At 38.8% G+C, this 19,478-nt stretch overlaps 1 protein-coding gene across 2 annotated transcripts in view; it reads left to right on the top strand.

The window, feature by feature from the left end:
- Window positions 1–19,478, top strand: part of METTL16 (methyltransferase 16, RNA N6-adenosine) — a 62,839-nt gene that overhangs the window by 10,869 nt on the left and 32,492 nt on the right. For both annotated transcript variants that reach the window (XM_059998150.1, XM_059998151.1), the window contains 4 exons: window positions 7,652–7,851; window positions 12,590–12,730; window positions 14,395–14,510; window positions 17,906–18,048. In XM_059998150.1, coding sequence (XP_059854133.1) covers window positions 7,652–7,851; window positions 12,590–12,730; window positions 14,395–14,510; window positions 17,906–18,048 — 600 coding nt within the window. The remainder of the gene's footprint in view (window positions 1–7,651; window positions 7,852–12,589; window positions 12,731–14,394; window positions 14,511–17,905; window positions 18,049–19,478) is intronic.

Below are 19,478 nucleotides of genomic sequence, written 5' to 3'. Positions count from 1 at the left end.
AAATAACTTAAATTTCCAAAATTGTAGGTTCTTACAGTGCAGTTCCATACAGTGGAATACCACGTAGCCTATGGAATGGGTGTTGCAGATTATAAAACATCATCATTTTGTTTCAGACTGAAACCAAAGTATCTGTGCTGATATGCTGTGCATAGAAAAGGACTAAAAGTTATGAACTTGATGTTCAAAGTGGTGGCTTTGTGATAGGCAAAAGTAATTTTTAAATTTCTTGCAAGGAAAAGCAAATTTGTCTGTGAAGGGATGGCAAGAGGATGAGGCAAGCTTGAGGAGAGCTCCTCTTCTTTAATAATGGGAGCAGTATGAGCTTCCCTATGGTTGATAGTACAGCATATTTAGAAGCGATCTATGATAGAGGAAGAAGAGAAGATATGTACTTTTTTTTTAATGTAAACAACCTACCTGCTCCTGGACATCATCCTCCTTGTTGCTTACTTAGGTAAGAGTTGTTGATGATTATATGCGTCAGTAGAATGTTCTTTATTTTTATAGTGGCTTTTTATTTAACTCAAGAAGATATGTGAAAAAGAATGGTCAAAATGTAAACCCAGGTAATGATGGAAAAGGAATACCAGGCAGAACATTAGACCTGAGATGGATTGAAGTGTCATTTATTTGCTCAGCCCTTAAGTGCTCTCTTAAGGGAAGCAGGGTGTGATATGGAAAGAGGGGCACTTCTGAGTGAATCATCCTAAGGACCAGTCTTGAGAGTGCCACTTACCAGCTGTGAGGTTTTAGATAATTTTTTTAGCTTTACTGAGACTGAATTTCCTCATCTAAAAAGGAGGGATAAAAGGACATACTTTGGATGATTGTCATAAAGGTTAGCAATGATGTGTGCAAAGTGACTGACACATTGTAGACACTTAGTAAAGGATAGATATTGTTATTAAGCCTGGTACACTTGATAAGGTACTGAGGATTGCTGGTGTGATCTCTCTCTCTCCCTCTCTCTTTTCTCTCTCTCTCTTCCCTGCATCCCTCACTGCTTTGTTGTAATCATATCTGACTGTTTCAATTAAATTTTAGTTTGTGCTTTTTCACAGAAACCAGCCCCATAGGAACATCCTGCAATTTACTTGAGCCCTGTCAGTTGAGTTTGAATAGAGTATGACACTTAACTGATTTGTTTTTAAATCAAAGACCTGGCATTGAAGGGCTGTGTCATAGTTTGTGACTGTACCATTTTTAGCACCTCAGTGAAGATCTAATGAATAGAAACCAATGTTGGAGTAGGGTGGGGAGGCTTCAGCCTTTATTGTTACATAAGGTTCAGCCTCTACAGTATTAGAATGATTGTTTCTTTAACCATGGTTACAGAATGTATCTTTCCAAACTCCATCTAATAATGGTAATACTGTATTCATCAATAGCAGAGCAAGAGTCATCATGGGGAAATCAGACCTGAGCCTGTTGACAATAGGCTGTTTTGTTTTACGAAGCTGGATGTGTTAAACAAACAACAAAGACTGATGGTATAAATTGCTAATTTCCACGTGAGAGCTAATTTTAGTCCCTGTGCCTCTCTGTGCTCTCAGAAATGAAAATGAAAAAAGATCTTGCCTGTGTTCAGGAATTTTGAATGTCCCAGGGTGCTAAAGTGACCTAGATATTTAACTAGTGAAGTCAGATGACTTCACTTTTGTCCTACAAAAAGATCTCCAACCCTCAGATTAGTGTCTGTATTTTCTTAAAAGTAAGAAAACAAACACTCATTTTGCTAATAACAAAGTCTAAGAATCAGCTCTTCATTGATTTTTGTGTATTTTCTTCAATTAGACTAGCTTCTGCTCGATGTCTTATACTTTTTGGTGATTAGGATGTAGTTCCTTAGTAATAAGTTGTATGCTCTATTCCATCAAAGTAAGCACATTTTTTTAAATAGTGAGAATTGTTTATATAAACAACTCTGTTTGAAGGCACCAAGAAAATATATTAATTATATCGCTGTTTCTCTTGCTCCAAATGTTTCGTGAAGCCATGTAATCAATGCTCAAGCTGCACTACTATCTTTCGGGGATTGCTGTCATTGTGGGAAATATGCTGGTTTGGTCTCCAACAGAATTGGCCCCCTTTCATGGAAAACAAGTACTCTGGAACCAAGGATCTGTTTTCCTTTTTTGAAAAAGGAAGTGTTTTTTTTTTTATTATTCTACAAACATTTATAGAGCCCTTAATGGGAAAATTATAGAAATATATCCTTCCTACCTACATTTATAATGGGAATGTTGCATACGTAAAAGAAAAAAGGTCACGGTTCTTCCACCCCAGAGATCAAATTACTTGTGTTCCTCTCTAAGCCCTGTCCTTATGCATATATAGTAATTTTTGTGGTTGTAATTTTGCTATAGGTACAATCAAAGGACTTTTTTTTACCCACACTTGACATAAGCATTTTCCATATAGTTATAAAACACTTATTGTTGTTATGAAGGTATTATGTAACATGTGTTCAGATAATACAAAAATATGAGAATTTCCACATCCAGAGGTGGTTCTGACCCTTCCAGATTGTTTTCTCTGCATGTTCACATATAGGGTCTTTTTTGTCTTGTTTTTATTTTTACAAGAATGTGATCATAATGTACATATATGCTTTTACCCAAACTTGTGGGAGTTTTTTGTTGTTGTTGCTGTTAATTTATCAAGGAACCCTCTTCATACAAGACTGTGTGCATCAGCCCAGTCTTACTCCTTTTCATGACTGCAGAGTATTCTCTTGTGTGGCTGTGGTATAGCTTATTCAGTCAACTCCCTAATGACTACTTTTAGATTGTTCCTAAATTTTCTGTAATGCAAAACTTAAATATATTTAACTGTTTCCCATACTCTTGGACTTCTTTTTTTTTTTTTTTTTGAGTTTCACTGAATTTAGGGCAAGTCACTGGGCTTAGCTAGAAAAACTGGAGTACTCTTAACTGTAATTGGAAAGAGCAAAGAAGTGTTTGGATGACTAAGTTTTTCTTCCCTGTCATTTGCTCTTTAGCTAGCATAGCAATCCACATTTAAGAGACCAACTTGATTGATCAAGGTAGTTTCTTACTATTTTGCATGTAGGATTTTGGGTTCTTTGGCTAATATAGGGCTAACAGTAATGGTCATTTACAACTGTTCCAGGATCTTTATTTTTATATGATACTACTATCTCATTGCTTATTTGACCGTAGGTGTGATAAAGTTAAAAAACAAAAAATTCTTAAACTCAGTTGTGGGTAGGTATGAGTTGGTGGAAAACACAAAACACCATAGGTTTGGCTTTTGGTTCTGTTTGACAACCTATTATTATTATTAATTAGTAGTAGTAGTAGTAGTAGTAGTAGTATGATACTCGAATTCAATTAAATTCTCCATCTGTACTTTGGATCCCATACCCTCCCCCATCTCAAGAACCTTACATAGTCCAGTATTCCTTTAGTTAAATATTTAATGTCTGTCAACTAGTTTCTTCTTTTTGACTTATTAAAAAATTTAGATACAACTCATATATCATAAAATCACCATTTTAAAGTGTACAATTCAGTTGTTCTTAGTATGTTCACAAGGTTGTGCAAGTATCACCACTATCTAATTCCAGAACATTTTCATCACCCCAAAAGAAACCCTATACCCATTAAGCAGTCACTCCCCCCTGCTGTGTCTCATCAACCCCTGGAAACCACTCATCCGCTTTCTGTCTCTACAGCTTTGCATGTTTTGGATATTTCATGTAAATTGAATCATAATATGTGGCCTTTGTGACTTTCCATTGACTTTTTTTTTTTTTTTTTTTTTTTTTTTTTTTTTTTTTGCGGTACGCGGGCCTCTCACTGTTGTGGCCTCTCCCGTTGCGGAGCACAGGCTCCGAACGCGCAGGCTCAGCGGCCATGGCTCACGGGCCCAGCCGCTCCGCGGCACGTGGGATCTTCCCAGACCGGGGCACGAACCCGTGTCCCCTGCATCGGCAGGCGGACTCTCAACCACTGCGCCACCAGGGAAGCCCTCCATTGACTTTTAAACGTGTTTAAATCTTCCATTAAAAAATTAGTAAAGAAACCTCTCCGTCAACCCTACCACTTCTGCCCCATCTCTCCCTTGCATAACTCAGCTTCTTGAAGAATTATCTATTCTTACTGTCTCCATTTTTTCATACCATACTTAATCTTTAGCACATTCCAGGGTGGATTCTGAATTCTACCACTACGAAAGCAGCTCCTGAAAAGGTCTCCGTGGTCTCACATCACTAAATCCAGTTTCAATTTCCAGTTGACTCCTGAGAAGCACTGGGGTAACTGACACTCTTACCCTTCATGGACACCCTCTTCCCTTGGGCTCCTTGGCACCACATCACACTCTCCTGGTTTTCGTTCTTCCACCCTGTCTCCAGGTGTAGCTTCCTCTGTAATGATTGTAAGTACAACCATTAAAGGATTCTTTGAGGCTTAGTGTTAAGTTGTCTTTTCCTCTCACTTTGTGTTTTCTCCTTAGACACACTCTCATCTGTGCCAGGCCCTCATTTGTTTGTTTGCAAATCACTTATACATTTTTTCCAGATTTCCAAATCTCTTTTTCCAGATTTTCTGGGCTCTATACGTAGAGATCATACTTACTCAATATCTCTACTTGGATATCTCAAATACAGCTCAAATTTATGATATTTCTCCTCAAAAATGGTTCTCTGCCTGAGTTCCCAATTTCAGTGAATGGCACTGTCTATCTTGTTGAACAAGCCAGAGCCCTAGGAGATGTCTGTAAACGCATCCTCCTTCACCTCACATATCAGTCCATCAACGGATCTTGTCAATTTTCCCTCCTAAATGTCTCTAAATTCCTTTCACTTTTCCCTGTCTTTGCCACTGCCACCTTTGTCCAGCTTCTTAACTCAGATGACAGCAGTAGCTTTCTCATTGGTGTCTCTGCTTCCACTTGGTCCATCCTTATTCCATACCAGACATAAATCCTTAACATAGATTATAATTATCCTGGTGTGATACTTTCACTTTCAGAAGTGTCCCGAATTAATTGATAAAATTATATGGTTACCCTAATTATAAGGTCCTATATAATCTGGCCTCTATCTTCCTCTCCAGCCTCATTTTAAACCATGCATGCTTACATTGCTATCTGCATTTTAGACACAGTTGTTAGAAACAGCTGTTTCTCAGTATGCCCCATGAAGTCTCCTGCCTCAGGGTCTTTGTACTTGCTCTTCTCTTTACCTAGGACCCTAGAATACCATGTTCCCTTCCCCCTGTTCTTTGTTAGTTTTTATTTCAGTCCTCAGGGAAGCCTTCTCTGACCTTCCTAAGGCAGTTCCACTTATTATGTAGGTTTCCTAGCACCTCGTATCTATCTTTTATAGCATTCATCACAGTGACAATTTTACATATATTCGAATGATTCTTAAATTAATACCTACCCCCTACCAGACTGTCAGCTTCATGAAGGGAGAGATTATGTCTGTGTTTGCTTTTACTACAATATCTCCAGCATTTTGCACAATGCCTGGCATGTAGCTGACATGTAATACCTGTTGAATGAGTAAAGGAATGAACGCCAGCAATCACAACCTCTTAAAAATTCTAACCTATTCCATATAACTCAGTTGAGCAAAGTAGTGCCCAAAGAGAGTGAAACACTTTTATACTTCTTTAGAAGTGTGGAGTAGCCAAGTACCCCAACTTTCTTTATAATTCTGTTATTTACGATAGAGGTTGCCACCTGTCGGCCTGTGAATTATATAGGGCTTGCAGTTATTTATTGTCCACATATATTTTAAGAATCATAGAAATTTCATATAAAAATATGGGTTGCTGGTTTCATTTGGAAATTTTAGAGCTCTAGCAGAACTGGGCCAGCAAACCCACTTGACATTAATTACCTAGAACTGAGTAGTGACCATCCCCTTTGAAATGGTCACTTGTGTCATCTGGCATAGTGCTACCGGAAGTGTGGCCATTGGTCTGCCCGCTCGGCCACAAACCATTTATTACTGTCCACAGAGGCGAGGACCTTGTGCCACACGTTTAGTTCAGCAGACATGTCTTTGGTTATGACTCTCAGTGTGTTGATTTACGTTCTGGCACAAGTTCTGTATCTTGTCAGGGACTGGCATTTTGAGTAGTATGTTGTAAATATTTGAGTTTGCAATTCCTGAATTTCACAATTTTATTCAAAATGTCAGTGCAAAATAACATTCAGAAATTTTAGGTTAACAAAGCTGTAAATAGGTACTGTTCTTAGATGATACTGCTCATCGTTTATTTTATAAGGTATCTACGTTATTAAGTTTCTTTGATAGAAAAATTCTGAAATTTCACATTTCAGGTTTTAAGGCTTTGAACATAGACATCAGAATTGATTATATTCCTTTTGTGCGTCTAGCAATGAAGCTTAGTAATAGATTGGGCTACCGCTATAGAATAAAGAATGTGAACTTGTTTGAACGCTTTAGTGTGGTACTCAGATGTGAATTTCTTTCCATGTGTAAAAATTGACTATCGGGCTTCCCTGGTGGCGCAGTGGTTGAGAGTCCGCCTGCCGATGCAGGGGACACGGGTTCGTGCCCCGGTCTGGGAAGATCCCACGTGCCGTGGAGCAGCTGGGCCCATGAGCCATGGCCGCTGAGCCTGTGCGTCCGGAGCCTGTGCTCCGCAACGGGAGAGGCCACAGCAGGCCTGCGTACCGAAAAAAAAAAAAAAAAAAAAATGAAGTACTGACACATGCTACACCATGGATGAACCTCACGAATATTATGCTAAGTGAAAGAATCCAGATGCAGAGATCACATATTACATGATTCATTTGTATGAGATGTTCACAAAAGGCAAATCTATGGAGACAGAAAGTACATTAGTGGTTGCCTAGAGCTGAGGGTGGAAATGAGGAATGACTTGCAGATGGGCACGAGGTTTCTTTTTGGGGGTGATAGAAGTGTTCTAAAATTGGATTGTGGTGATGGTTGCACAACTCTGGGAATATACGAAAAACTATTGTGTACTTACAGGTGAATTTATAGTATGTAAATTATTCCTCAGGAAACCTGCTAAAAATAGTCACATTTAAAAATTTGGCGCTTGTAGTATTTGTTATATTTAAGTATGTTAACCTGTTTTCATTATTAAACATTTTATACTGCTTCCTTTCCACTTTTAAGTATGATTTTCAAAGAATGCTACCATCAAATCATGTTATTTGATAATAGTAAAAATAACCAGCACTTGTAAAACAGTTACTATGTAGTAGGCATTACGCTAGTACTTTTCACAGATGATCTCACAGCAACTCTACATATAGGTATTATTATCCCCATTTTACAGCTGAGGAAACGGTCTCATAGAGGCTAAATAACTTGTCCAAAGTCACATAACTAAGTAAGGAGACAATTAGGCAGGAATTGGAACAGAGGTACTCTTGTCCTCTGTGCTTCATGTATGAAGATGCAGTATTTTTGGTGGAAATTTATGCTGTCTTTCACATACTGTGACTGTTAAACGCCCATATGTGTATGCCACTGCACTGAATGTGCTACGTAACTATTTATATGTGTGATCTCTTGAGAAACAGGTGGGTGTTTGGTCCTACCTGGTTGCATTAAAGCTTGTAGAGCACAGTGAGTCTTACTAATCAGTTTTACTTCTTTTTCTCCACCCCTCAGTCTTAATTTTAAAGACCCTGAAGCAGTCAGAGCTCTGACTTGTACTCTCCTAAGAGAAGATTTTGGACTTTCTATTGATATTCCGCTGGAGAGACTAATTCCCACAGTTCCCTTGAGACTCAACTATATTCATTGGGTAGAAGATCTGATCGGTCATCAGGACTCTGACAAAAGTACTCTCCGAAGAGGAATTGACATAGGTACATGGTTTTCAATTATGTTTTGGCTAAATATAAGTTTTATAAATTTTGCGAGGTCTTTGCAAATTCTTTGAAAACTTCTGGGTATTTGTTGTGTGAAGGAAGCTGGCTACAGATATCACTGTTCTTATTTGGGATACCTAGGCTTTTCTGCTGTCACTTTCTCTTGAGAAGAGAAGGGATTGTCAGCACCAGATGGAGCAAGGGGGTAAGAGAAGTGCAGAATGAAAGTGAGGCCCTTGTTTTTTTAGCTTTTCAGATTACCACGTTGATGTCTGTGTCAGTTGGGCATTATTTTTACTCTGAATTATTTGGTGTTAGTACAGTAATCCCTATATTGGGATTTTGTGGTGATGGTCACTTAATAAAAGATCATGTGGGACTGAATACTTTTAGGAATCTCTTAGGTGATTATTTATAGCAAGTATTTAATCCAAAATTAAAGAGAAGAAAAAAGACGTCGAGTTAAAAGAAGATGTTCTCTTAATTGTAATCTTCTGCAATGGGGAGGACTGTCCTGTTTGATTCATTTGGGAATGTAAGTAGAAAAGCAGAAGGAAATGAAGCCATGGTATGTTTTGCGATTATAAATGCATTATATGTTTTGTTATAGCCAGTATTTTCATTTGATAGGGTTTGAAATTTGTTAATCTTTTGGCCTTTACTAATCCTTTATAGAAAGTGTGAAGAATTGAGTTAAAAACTGTGGACCCTATTTCTAAACATAGTTAATAGGAAACACAGTTTCTAGATAGTAGTAAATGTTCAGCATTTGTGTGTGTTTTCAGTGCTCATCGTACATGAGCTTTGCAGCAGCATTTATTGACCCCCTCCTTTCTCCTTTATGCACTCTCCTCCATTTTCTTCCATGACACCAGACTCCTCTGGTTTTCTGTTTTCCTTTCTAGTCACTCTTCTCCCCTTTTCAGGCTTACTTTCTTGTATTAAATGTTGAGAATCCCTAAAGCTCAGTCTTTAACCCTTTTCTTATTCATCACTCTACCTCTAGGCAATTTCATCCATACCTATGACTTTATTTTCTGCTTCCATGCAGATAACCTACAAACTGTTTATTCCTCCAACGCAGATTACTTTTCTTGAACTCTAGTCCCAAATATATGAGAAACTTGGATATCTCAAAAACTTCTCAGACTTTGTGACATCCAAGACCAAACTCATATTCTTTCTTCCTAATCTTGTCGTCCTTGATATTGACTTCTCTCCATTCTCACTGACAATGTCTATCACCGTTTCCTGTTTTTCTCTCTTAAATATTTCTTAAATTGTCTATTTTTCTCCTTCTCAGCTGCCACCATCCCAGTCCAAGTCACCATCATTTCTCCCTGTCTACAGAATAGCTTCTCAACTATTCTGTTCTTGTCCACTCTGTTGCCCCTCCATTCCATTCTCCAGAAAGTATGTATAAACCATATCTGAGCACATCTTTACCACTTTAATGGCTTCCTATTGCTTCTGTGATAAACACCTGAAACCTTTATTAGGCCTATTAGAATTTTCATTGTCTGATTCCTGCCCTCTAGGTCTCTCTCTAGGTCTCTCTAAGCCTCATAGATTTCTCTTTTTTAATAAATTTATTTATTTTAATTATTTATTTTTGGCTGCATTGGGTCTTCATTGCTGCGCGTGGGCTTTCTCTAGTTGCGGCAAGCAGGGGCTACTCTTTGTTGTGGTGCATGGGCTTCTCATTGTGGTGGCTTCTCTTGTTGCAGAACATGGGCTCTAGGTGCGTGGGCTTTAGTAGTTGTGGCACGCAGTCTCAATAGTTGTGGCGCACGGGCTCTAGAGCTCAGGTTCAGTAGTTGTGGCTCACGGGCCTAGTTGCTCTGCAGCATGTGGGATCCTCCCAGACCAAGGCGCGAACCTGTGTCCCCTGCATTGGCAGGCAGACTCTCAACCACTGTGCCACCAGGGAAGTCCCCGCAGGCGGATTCTTAACCACTACGCCACCAGGGAAGTCCCTCTAAGCCTCATCTTATATTCTTCTCTTTTATGTTTTTGGCACTTGTTCTAATAAGATGTCATGATTCCAGGCCTTTGTACATGTTGTTCCTTCTGCCTGGAACTTCCCACCTTCACCTCATTAATTCTTATTTGTACTGTAGTTGTCAACTCAAGCCTTATTTTCTCAAGAAAACCTTCTCTGACCTTCCAGCATAAGATAGGTTCCTTGAATATGAGCTTTAGAAAACCATGTTTTTTCCTTCATGGCATTTTTTTTAGTTTTAAACTACACATTCACTTGTCTGATTGATTAATGTCTTTCTCTGCCACTAGATTACAAAGTACAGAGCCTATTACTTTTTTGCTTACTATAATATCCAAAAGCCTAGCAAAGTTTCTGGCACACAGTAGGTGTTCAGTAAATGATTTGTTGAATGTCGATGTATAAATACATCATTCTTTCAACATTCAAAATTCTGAACATCCAATATGAACTAAGCACTATGTAAAAATAATGGGGTTTAACAAAAGTTTTTTTTCTTTTATGTTCATGGCAGAAGATTGGCTGATGGGTTATAAAAAGCTTTAAAAGCTTGAGAGCCTATTTAGTACTAATTTATTTTAATTATGCCCCAAACCCTCTAAAATAACACTTGGGGATATAGGAGGTTAATGGATTTTAGCTCTTCACAAGGGGCACTCTTGCTGAAATCACATTCATTCTAATTAGGGTTTTATATAAATTCTTCCCCCAGACTCCATTAGTTTGCTCTAATTCTATGGTTATAAACTTTTCATTTTTATTTATCATTACAAGAATTATTACCCATTTAAAAATGTCATTCATGGGCTTCCCTGGTGGCACAGTGGTTAAGAATCCGCCTGCCAATGCAGGGGACACGGGTTCGAGCCGTGGTCCAGGAAGATCCCACATGCCGTGGAGTAACTAAGCCTGTGCACCACAACTACTGACCCTGCGCTCTAGAGCCCGCGAGCCACAACTACTGAGCCCACGTGCTGCAACTACTGAAGCCCACGTGCCTAGAGCCCGTGCTCCGCAACAAGAGAAGCCACCACAATGAGAAGCCTGCACACCGCAATGAAGAGTAGCCCCTGCTTGCCGCAACTAGAGATGGCCCGCGTGCAGTAACAAAGACCCAACACAGCCAAAAATAAATAAATAAATATTTTTTTAAATGTCATTCACCTTTCAGAGGGGATCAGGATGTTAGAATGCAAGTCTTCTGGTCTTAAGAATTGAGAAACCTGATTTTTTTTGGCGAAGGACAGGTCTTTTACCTGCGTTTATTACCCTCTTGGCACCTGATATTAGGGCAGCTGAGGGAAGGTGTCCTTTTTTCTTTTTCCTTTTAAATGAAATTGAAGTACGAAGAGAGAGGTAGTTGTATGAGAATCAAGGGCCTGGGATCTGGTTTGGATTTTTTTTTCTACAGAGCTGGAAGTGCTACTTAAATTTCCTTAATTTCCTTATTCTGAGTGGCTAGCAGGGGCTAAATAATTGTGAACTCTGAGAGGAGCTTGAGTACCCTTTACCACTCCTTCCTGCACCACCTCCCACATCCCCAAGGAGATGTTTGCCCAGTAGCATCAGGGCCAGGATGCTGTTAGGTGAACATGATAGGGAGTGTAGCAATCACTGTGACTGTCAGAGCTTAAATGTTCTGGCTATCACTTGTTGTCATGTCTTTTACTAGTCTGTTCTGAGTACTTAATGAGGAAGCAGTAAGATGAGACTGGCTTTCCTCTGGGTTAGGAGTATCTCTGGCCTCCAGCTCTTCCTGCCAAATCCTTAGAAGACTAGACTGGCACCATGATGTGGTCAGTGGAAAGTGGGCGTGGAATGGCTAGTATGGGCTGACTACTGTGGGCCTCCAAGAATACCAGCTTTTCTTCTCTTGAGTATGCTCTTTAGGATCTTACTGGCCAAGATCAGTTAAAGGTTGTAAAAGCAATTATTTGTGGTTAGTATATACTCAAACATATACTTGTCCAGTCTATGGTTAGAGGTTCTACATGCAAGTTTAGAACCAAACCCTAGCTGTCAGAGAGATTTTTGCCTGGACCATTTGCCTTTGAATGTCTCCCTTGAAACTATGGTGGGGCAAGCCAATGACTGATGTTTTGGATCTGGATCAAATGTTTTTCCATGTCTCCACATCTAAGAAATGAATCCTCTCTTTAGTTTTTAGGGTTTTTTTGTTTTGTTTAACTTCTGGTTTCCTTCAGGTAACAACTTACAGATAGATATGAGGGGAATTGGGTGGTTTAATATTATAAAAATTTTATACCCTATGTATTTTTTTCTGCTTTTGTAGAATGGGATGTATACATTGATCTATTTTAAGATATTACTGTGGTGTTTTAACAAATAACACTGATTTCTTTCAAGAAAATCAAGTTTGGGAGAGATTTAAAATGAAGACTTTTTATAAAGTAAATTAAATTGCTTTGACAATTTTCAGTTAGTCAGTCACGTATTTCTTGATCACCAGCCAATTATGCAAACTTCATTTTACGTACAGCATACAAAGAAGACAGCAAGGTTTCTACCCTCTAGGAAATTTGAATCTAATTATGAGTTAAGACTAACATACATGAAGCCAGTAGCCACAGTATGTGTGTAATCAGTACCAGCTTGTGGTTTAAGCTGTTAAGGCTATAAGAAATTCTAAGAAGTGAAGAATGGTGTTTTTGCTTGTTGGGCTCACCTTCCTCTCAGGTGTGTGCAATGTGTTTTGAATTCCTACCGTACTAGGTACTGGGGCATCCTGCATCTATCCTTTACTTGGAACAACCTTAAATGGCTGGTATTTCCTTGCAACAGAAGTAGATGACATGTGCTTCAACTATGCAAAGAAGAATGTGGAACAGAATAACTTATCGGATCTTATAAAAGGTTAGCTATGTAGAATAAATACTCCTTTCAAGCTTTGTTTATTAACCTGTCTTTCTAATTTAACACATCTCATTGTCTTCTGCTTTAATATACAAACTTTGGTAATTTAAAACAATCTGGTACATTGTAATTTGGTTTGCTCCTTTGTTACCAGAATTAACTCAGAAGGAAACAGAGTAAATACAGTCGATCCTCATAATTTGTGAATTCTGTGTTTGTGAATTTGCCTACTTGCTAAAGTGTGCCTACTAGGGGCTATTTTTAGCCTCCACATCAATACTCATGGTACTTTTGTGATCATTCACAGACACGTGCAAAGCAGCAAAAAATTTGAGTCACCCAGCATGCGTGTTCCCAGCTGAAGTTGGACAAGGCAATGCCCTGCTGTCTTGTTTCAGCTCTCATACTGTAAACAAGTGTCCTTTTCATGGTCTGTTTAGTACCACTTTTTCTTTTTTTTTTTTGCAGTTTTGTGCTTTTATTGGTGATGTTGCTGTTTATAATGTCCCCTAAAACAGTGCTTAAGTACTGCCTAGCGTTCCTAAGTACAAGAAGGCCATGATGTGCCTTACAGAGAAAATGCATGTGCCAGATAAGTTTCGTTCAGACATGTTATAGTACTGTCGGCCATGAGTTCAATGTTGATGAATGAGTAAGGATATGTATTGATCGGTTGATGAAAATGTTGGGACCAGAGGCTCAAACTTACCTAATCATGTATTTCTCTTAGGAGCTAGTGGTTCAGTATTCACTAATTCAGCGTTCGTGGTGACTATAGAACACAGCTACCACTAAAGATGAGAATCAATTGTGTATAAAGTAACCTAGTCACCAAGATTTTTAAAAGGAAGAAAATCCTGCTTTTGATTAAATTATGCTGTCTTTTTTATTTTAGTACATGGAACTGTGCTACAAATAGTCAAATCTCCTTAATGCTTAGTTAATTTTTACGTCTGTGCTTATTGTATATATATAAAGGGCTGGGTTTTTTGTTTTTGTTTTAGTTTTTTGTCATTAAAGAGACTTTATATCTCTCTTTGGAAGAAATAGGCTTTTCTTACTAGTGTTAAACATATCGCAAGGGGAGATATTAATATATTATTAATGAGTTTTTTAGTTATCCATTCCTGTGTTACAAATTACTCCAAAATCTGGCAGAGACATGGTTATTAAACAATAAACATTTATTAATAATCTCGTGGTTCCTGTGGGTCAGGAGTTTGGGTGTGGCCTAGCTGGGTGGTTCTGGTTCAGAGTCTTTCATGAGGCTGCCCTCTGAAAGCCTGGGGGTAGAGATGTGCTTTCCAGATGGCTCACTTACATTGCTTTTGGCAGCAAGCTTTAGTTCATTGCCATGTGGATCTCTCCTCAGGGCTACTTGAGCATCATTACAGCGTGTCAGCTGGCCTCTCCTAGAGCAAGTAGTTTAAGAGATAAGACAAGGAGGAAGCCGGATTGCTTTTTATGACCTAGCGTCAGAAGTGATACCCTATCACGCTCATCACATTCTCTTCAGTAAAAGCGAGTCATTGAGTGAAGCTACACTCAAGGAGAGGGAAATCGAACTCTACCTCTTGAAGGAACTAGTAGCAAAGAATATGTGGACATATTTGAAAACTACCACAGTCGTAATCGTAGTTAACAGTCTCTGTTTTTTCTCCTAGTGGTAAAAGTACCACAGAAGACACTCCTGATGGATGCTCTTAAAGAAGAATCTGAGATAATCTATGACTTTTGCATGTGCAACCCTCCCTTTTTTGCCAATCAGTTGGAAGCCAAGGTAAGATATCTTCTGCTTTAAAGTAGTGGAATATTTAGTTAAGTTTTCCTTGTTGCAAGATAAGAGCAACTTTTATTTTGGAAGCTGTATCAGTTAGGATGCTTCTGGTATCAAACACCTGAAAACCCAATTCAGATTGACTTAACAAGAAAGTTTATTGGTTTACATATCTGAGAAATCCAGCAATAGCATGGACTTCAGGAACAGTTTGATCGAGGAGTTCATAATAATATCAAGGCTGAGACTCTGTTTTTTCAGGTTCCCCTTGGCTCTTATCGGGCCCTTGGTTGTTTTTGTTCTCAGGCTGGTTTACTTGTGGCAGAGTAATATTTGGGGAGTGGGAGAGGGTGAGAAGAGAGCTCTTTTCTTCCCCAAACCATTTAACATTTGGATTTCTTCTGATTGGACCAACTTAGGTTACAGTCTACTCTACTGCATTGGGCTTATTGGCTTAAGGAGAGGGTCACTGGTTTTACTGCCAGCTGTCATTTGATAGCAAACAAATGTCTTATTTAGTCTTTCCAACTTGAAATGAATATATTCATTTCATGAAATAAAATATATTTGCTTATGAATATGGAAAGATGCATTGGCTAAGAAAACTAACCTATTAAAAATCAATAAAATATTATTGATTTAACCTAAGTTTTCCTTCATCTAGAGAAGAATTAATAGGAAGTGAATAATATTAATCAGAAGGAAACGAGGGGGTGTGTATGCTTAAAACTTTGAGAGAATAAATTGTTTTTAGAATCACTCAGATACTCTTAAGTACCATTTACATACCTCATAACAAAATAAATTCCAGATGGATTAAATTTGGTTGCGGGCAGGGAGGGGAAGTGGACAGAAATTTATTAGCAATACCAACATTCTAGATTGGAACATGAAGTGAAGCAGGATTTAAGAAATCTAAATTTTAGCCTTCAGTGCAGATAAATTTGAGAACTATTGATAAAATAGCCACATCCTGGTGTACATTTCTTTTAAAAAATGTTGAGATACATGGGCTTCCCTGGTGGCACAGTGGTTGAGAGTCCGCCTGCCGATGCAGGGGACGCGGGTTCGTGCCCCGGTCCGGGAGGATCCCACATGCCGCGGAGCGGCTGGGCCCGTGAGCCATGGCCGCTGAGCCTGCGCGTCCGGAGCCTGTGCTCCGCAGCGGGAGGGGCCACAGCAGTGAGAGGCCCGCGTACCGCAAAAAAAAAAAAAAAAAAGTTGAGATACAACATATGTACATAAAAGTACACATGCCAGTGTAAACTGGATTTTCCAGAGTGAATATTCTTATAGAACCAGCATCCAGATGAAGAAATAGACTATAACTAGCACCAGAAATAAATATCTTTTTATAGCAACTTTACTGAAATACAATTTACGTGCCATCAATTCACCCACTTAAAGGGTAGAATTTAATTATTTTTAGTATATCCACAGAGTTGTGCAGCCATCACCACAATCAATTTTAGAGCATTTTCATCACCCACCCCGCGAAAAAAACAAGTAAAAACCCACACCCATTAGCAATTACTCTCGGTTTCCTTGCAGCCCCCTTAGTCCTAGGCAACCATCAGTCTACTTTCTGTTTCTGTGGAGTTGCCTGTTTCGGATATTTCATAAAAATGGAGTCATGTAATATGTGGCCTTTTGTGACTGACTTCTCTCACTAAGCATAATATGTTTTCAAGCTTCATCCATATTGTAGCATGTATCAGTACTTCATTTCTTTTTATTGCCGAATAATATTCCATTATATGGAAATATCACATTTTACTGATACATTCATCTGTTGATGGACATTTGGGTTTTATTCACTTTTTGGCTATTTTGAACAATGCTGCTGTGAGCATTCATGTACAAGTGTTGTGTGAACATGTTTTCATTTCTCTGAGGTGTATACCTAGGAGTGGAATCACTGGGTCATATGGTAACTCTATGTTTAATTGTTTGAGGAACTGCCAGAATGTTATCCAAAATGGCTGCACCATTTTTTATTCCACTATGAGTAGTGTATGAGAGTTCCAATTTCTCCACATCTTTGTCAACACTTGTTTTTATCTGTCTTCTTGATTATAGCCATCCTAGAGAGTATGAAGTAGCATCTCATCATGGTTTTAATGTGCACGTCCCTAATGGCTAATGATATGGAATATCTTTTTGTGTGCTTATCGGCCATTTGTGTATCTTCTTTGGAGAAATGCCTATTCAGATCCTTTGCCCATTTAAATTGGGTTATTTTTCTTTTTATTATTGTTGTAAGAATTCTTTATGTATTCTATATGCAAGTCCCTCATTAGATATATTATTTGCGAATATTTTCTCCCATTCTGTGGGTTGTCTTTTCGTTTTCTTGATGGTGTCCCTTGCAGCCTGGAAGTTTTTACTTTTGAGGAAGTCCAGTTTACCTATTTTCTCTTCTGTTGCTTATGCTTTTGGTGCCATATCTAAGAAACCATTGCCTAATGCAAGGTCATGAAGATTTACTCCTATATTTTCTTCTAAGAGTTTTATTGTTTTAGCTTTTTACATTTAAATCTTTGATCTATTTGGGTTATTTTTTTATATGGTGTGAGGTAGGAGTGGATTAAATATTTAAATTTTAAAAGTGGCACCATAGGGTTTCCCTGGTGGCACAGTGGTTGAGAGTCCGCCTGCCAATGCAGGGGACACGGGTTCGTGCCCCAGTCTGGGAAGATCCCACATGCTGTGGAGTGGCTAGGCCTGTGAGCCATGGCCGCTGAGCCTGCGTGTCCAGAGCATGTGCTCCGCAATGGGAGAGGCCACAACAGTGAGAGGCCCGCGTACCGCAAAAAAAAAAAAAAAAAGTGACACCATAAAATACTAGAAGAAAACAAAAAAATATTTATATAATCTTTGGTTGGAATATTTTCAGTGTATGATACCAAGAGAGAAAACATAAAGAAAAAGTGACAGAATTGGCTAGATAAAAAGGTAAAATGGGGCTTCCCTGGTGGCACAGTGGTTGAGAGTTCGCCTGCCAATGTGGGGGACACGGGTTCGTGCCCCAGTCCGGGAAGATCCCACATGCCGTGGAGCGGCTGGGCCCTTGAGGCATGGCCGCTGAGCCTGCGCTCCACAACGGGAGAGGCCACAGCAGTGAGAGGCCCGCGTACCGCAAAAAAAAAAAAAAAAAGGTAAAATGTTAGTATGTTTAATCACAAAGATGGAAGGTAAAGACCCTGGGAGGGAGTATTTGCATGAATGCCATTGTTTCAAATGCCAAGATTATACGATTTTTAAATCCCAAATCTAGCATGATACCTGGAAACGGAAATTATGTCTAAGCATTCTTGTGTAAAACTAGGTTACAGTCACCTTACCTTAAGGTGTAAAGGTTTTTCACCAGGGTTTGTTGTTGTTGTTGTGTTGTTCAGGGAGTAAACTCTCGAAACCCTCGAAGACCCCCACCTAGCTCAGTAAATACAGGAGGGATCACAGAGATCATGGCAGAAGGAGGCGAATTAGAGTTTGTTAAAAGGATCATCCACGACAGTTTACAGCTTCAAAAAAGATTAAGGTAAGTTGGTAATAAGAGTATTATCGACTATGTAATTCAGGAAGAAACCATGTCAATGAGAGGAAACAAAATCACTGTGGTCTGAAGAATAAACAGATAAAACCTGAAAAGGTAGAAGGTCCTACGGTCTGCAAAGACCTTGTTTCTGAGGATGCTCTCATGCCTGTAATTGATTTGTGTTTCCTGTAATCATCTACAGTGCATGGATAGAAAGGAGGAAAATACCATATTATTGTGTTGCTCCCATTAGTATGGTCCTGTGATGGAACAAACTGATTCAAATATGGCTTTTGATTAGAAAACAGATGGGTTCAGATCTGCCCCATGAACCAGAATAAATTTGTTGCCTAGTCCTTGAAGCAATTTATGTTCTTGGAATCAGTCTCTCAAACGATGACAGATGTGAGGACATTGAGCTGTCAAGAACTTAATGAAGGGAAACTGAAGTCACTAACCAGCTCCAGAGGAGAGTTAAGGCTATTCCTTTTTAAAAGCTAATTATTTCGGACAACACACCTGTCATTAAGCAGCATAAGGTACTCAGAAAGAGCTATTTGTCTCGCTTGACTTCTCACCCTGCCGAGTGTCGGTAAAATGATGGATAATGTGGTAGTTCAGACTAAAAGGGCTTTCAACCCTAGGATTTAGCTTTGTGACATAGAGAAGAATTTTTTAAAATTGTGGTAAAATATGCATAACATAAAATTTACCATCTTAACCATTTTTAAAGTGTACAGTTCAGTAGCATTAAGTACATTCATATTGTTGTGCAGCTAACCTCCAGAACTCTTTCTTCTTGTAAAACTAAAACTCTGTACCCATTAAACAACCAGTCCCCATTCCCTCTCTTCCCATAACCCCTGGCAACCACCATTCTTCTTTCCATCTCTGTGAATTTGACTATTTGAGGTACGTTATGTAAGTGGAATCATATTTGTCCCTTTATGACTGGCTTCTTTCCCTTAGCGTCAAGTCCTCAGTATTCATCCACGTTATAGCATGTTTCAGAATTTCCTTCCTTTCTAGGGCTGAATAATATTAATATTACATTGTATGTATATACTACATTTTGTTTATCCGTTTATCTGTTGGTGGACACTTGGGTTACTTCCACGTTTTGGCTATTGTGGATAACGTGGCTAGGAACATGGATATACAAATATTTCTTAAGACCCTGCTTCGAATTATTCTGGGTGAATACCCAGAACTGGAATTGCTAAGTAGGGAAGCCTTTTTTTCCCCCCCTTTTGGATTTATACATGTTTAAAGCCGCTTATTTTAGTAGGCCAGTTTCAAAATCAGCAAATATCCTGATTTGTTAAATGTGAGTTTATTTAAATATGGAAAGCAACTAGATTCTTGGATGATCTGCCTCAGAAAATTTACACAATATTAAAGCCAAAGGTTAATAAATTTTTGCCTTAAATTGA

The sequence above is a fragment of the Delphinus delphis genome, chromosome 19, assembly GCF_949987515.2.
Source record: "Delphinus delphis chromosome 19, mDelDel1.2, whole genome shotgun sequence".
Lineage (NCBI taxonomy): Eukaryota > Metazoa > Chordata > Mammalia > Artiodactyla > Delphinidae > Delphinus > Delphinus delphis.
This window is presented reverse-complemented; position numbering and strand designations above follow the sequence as displayed.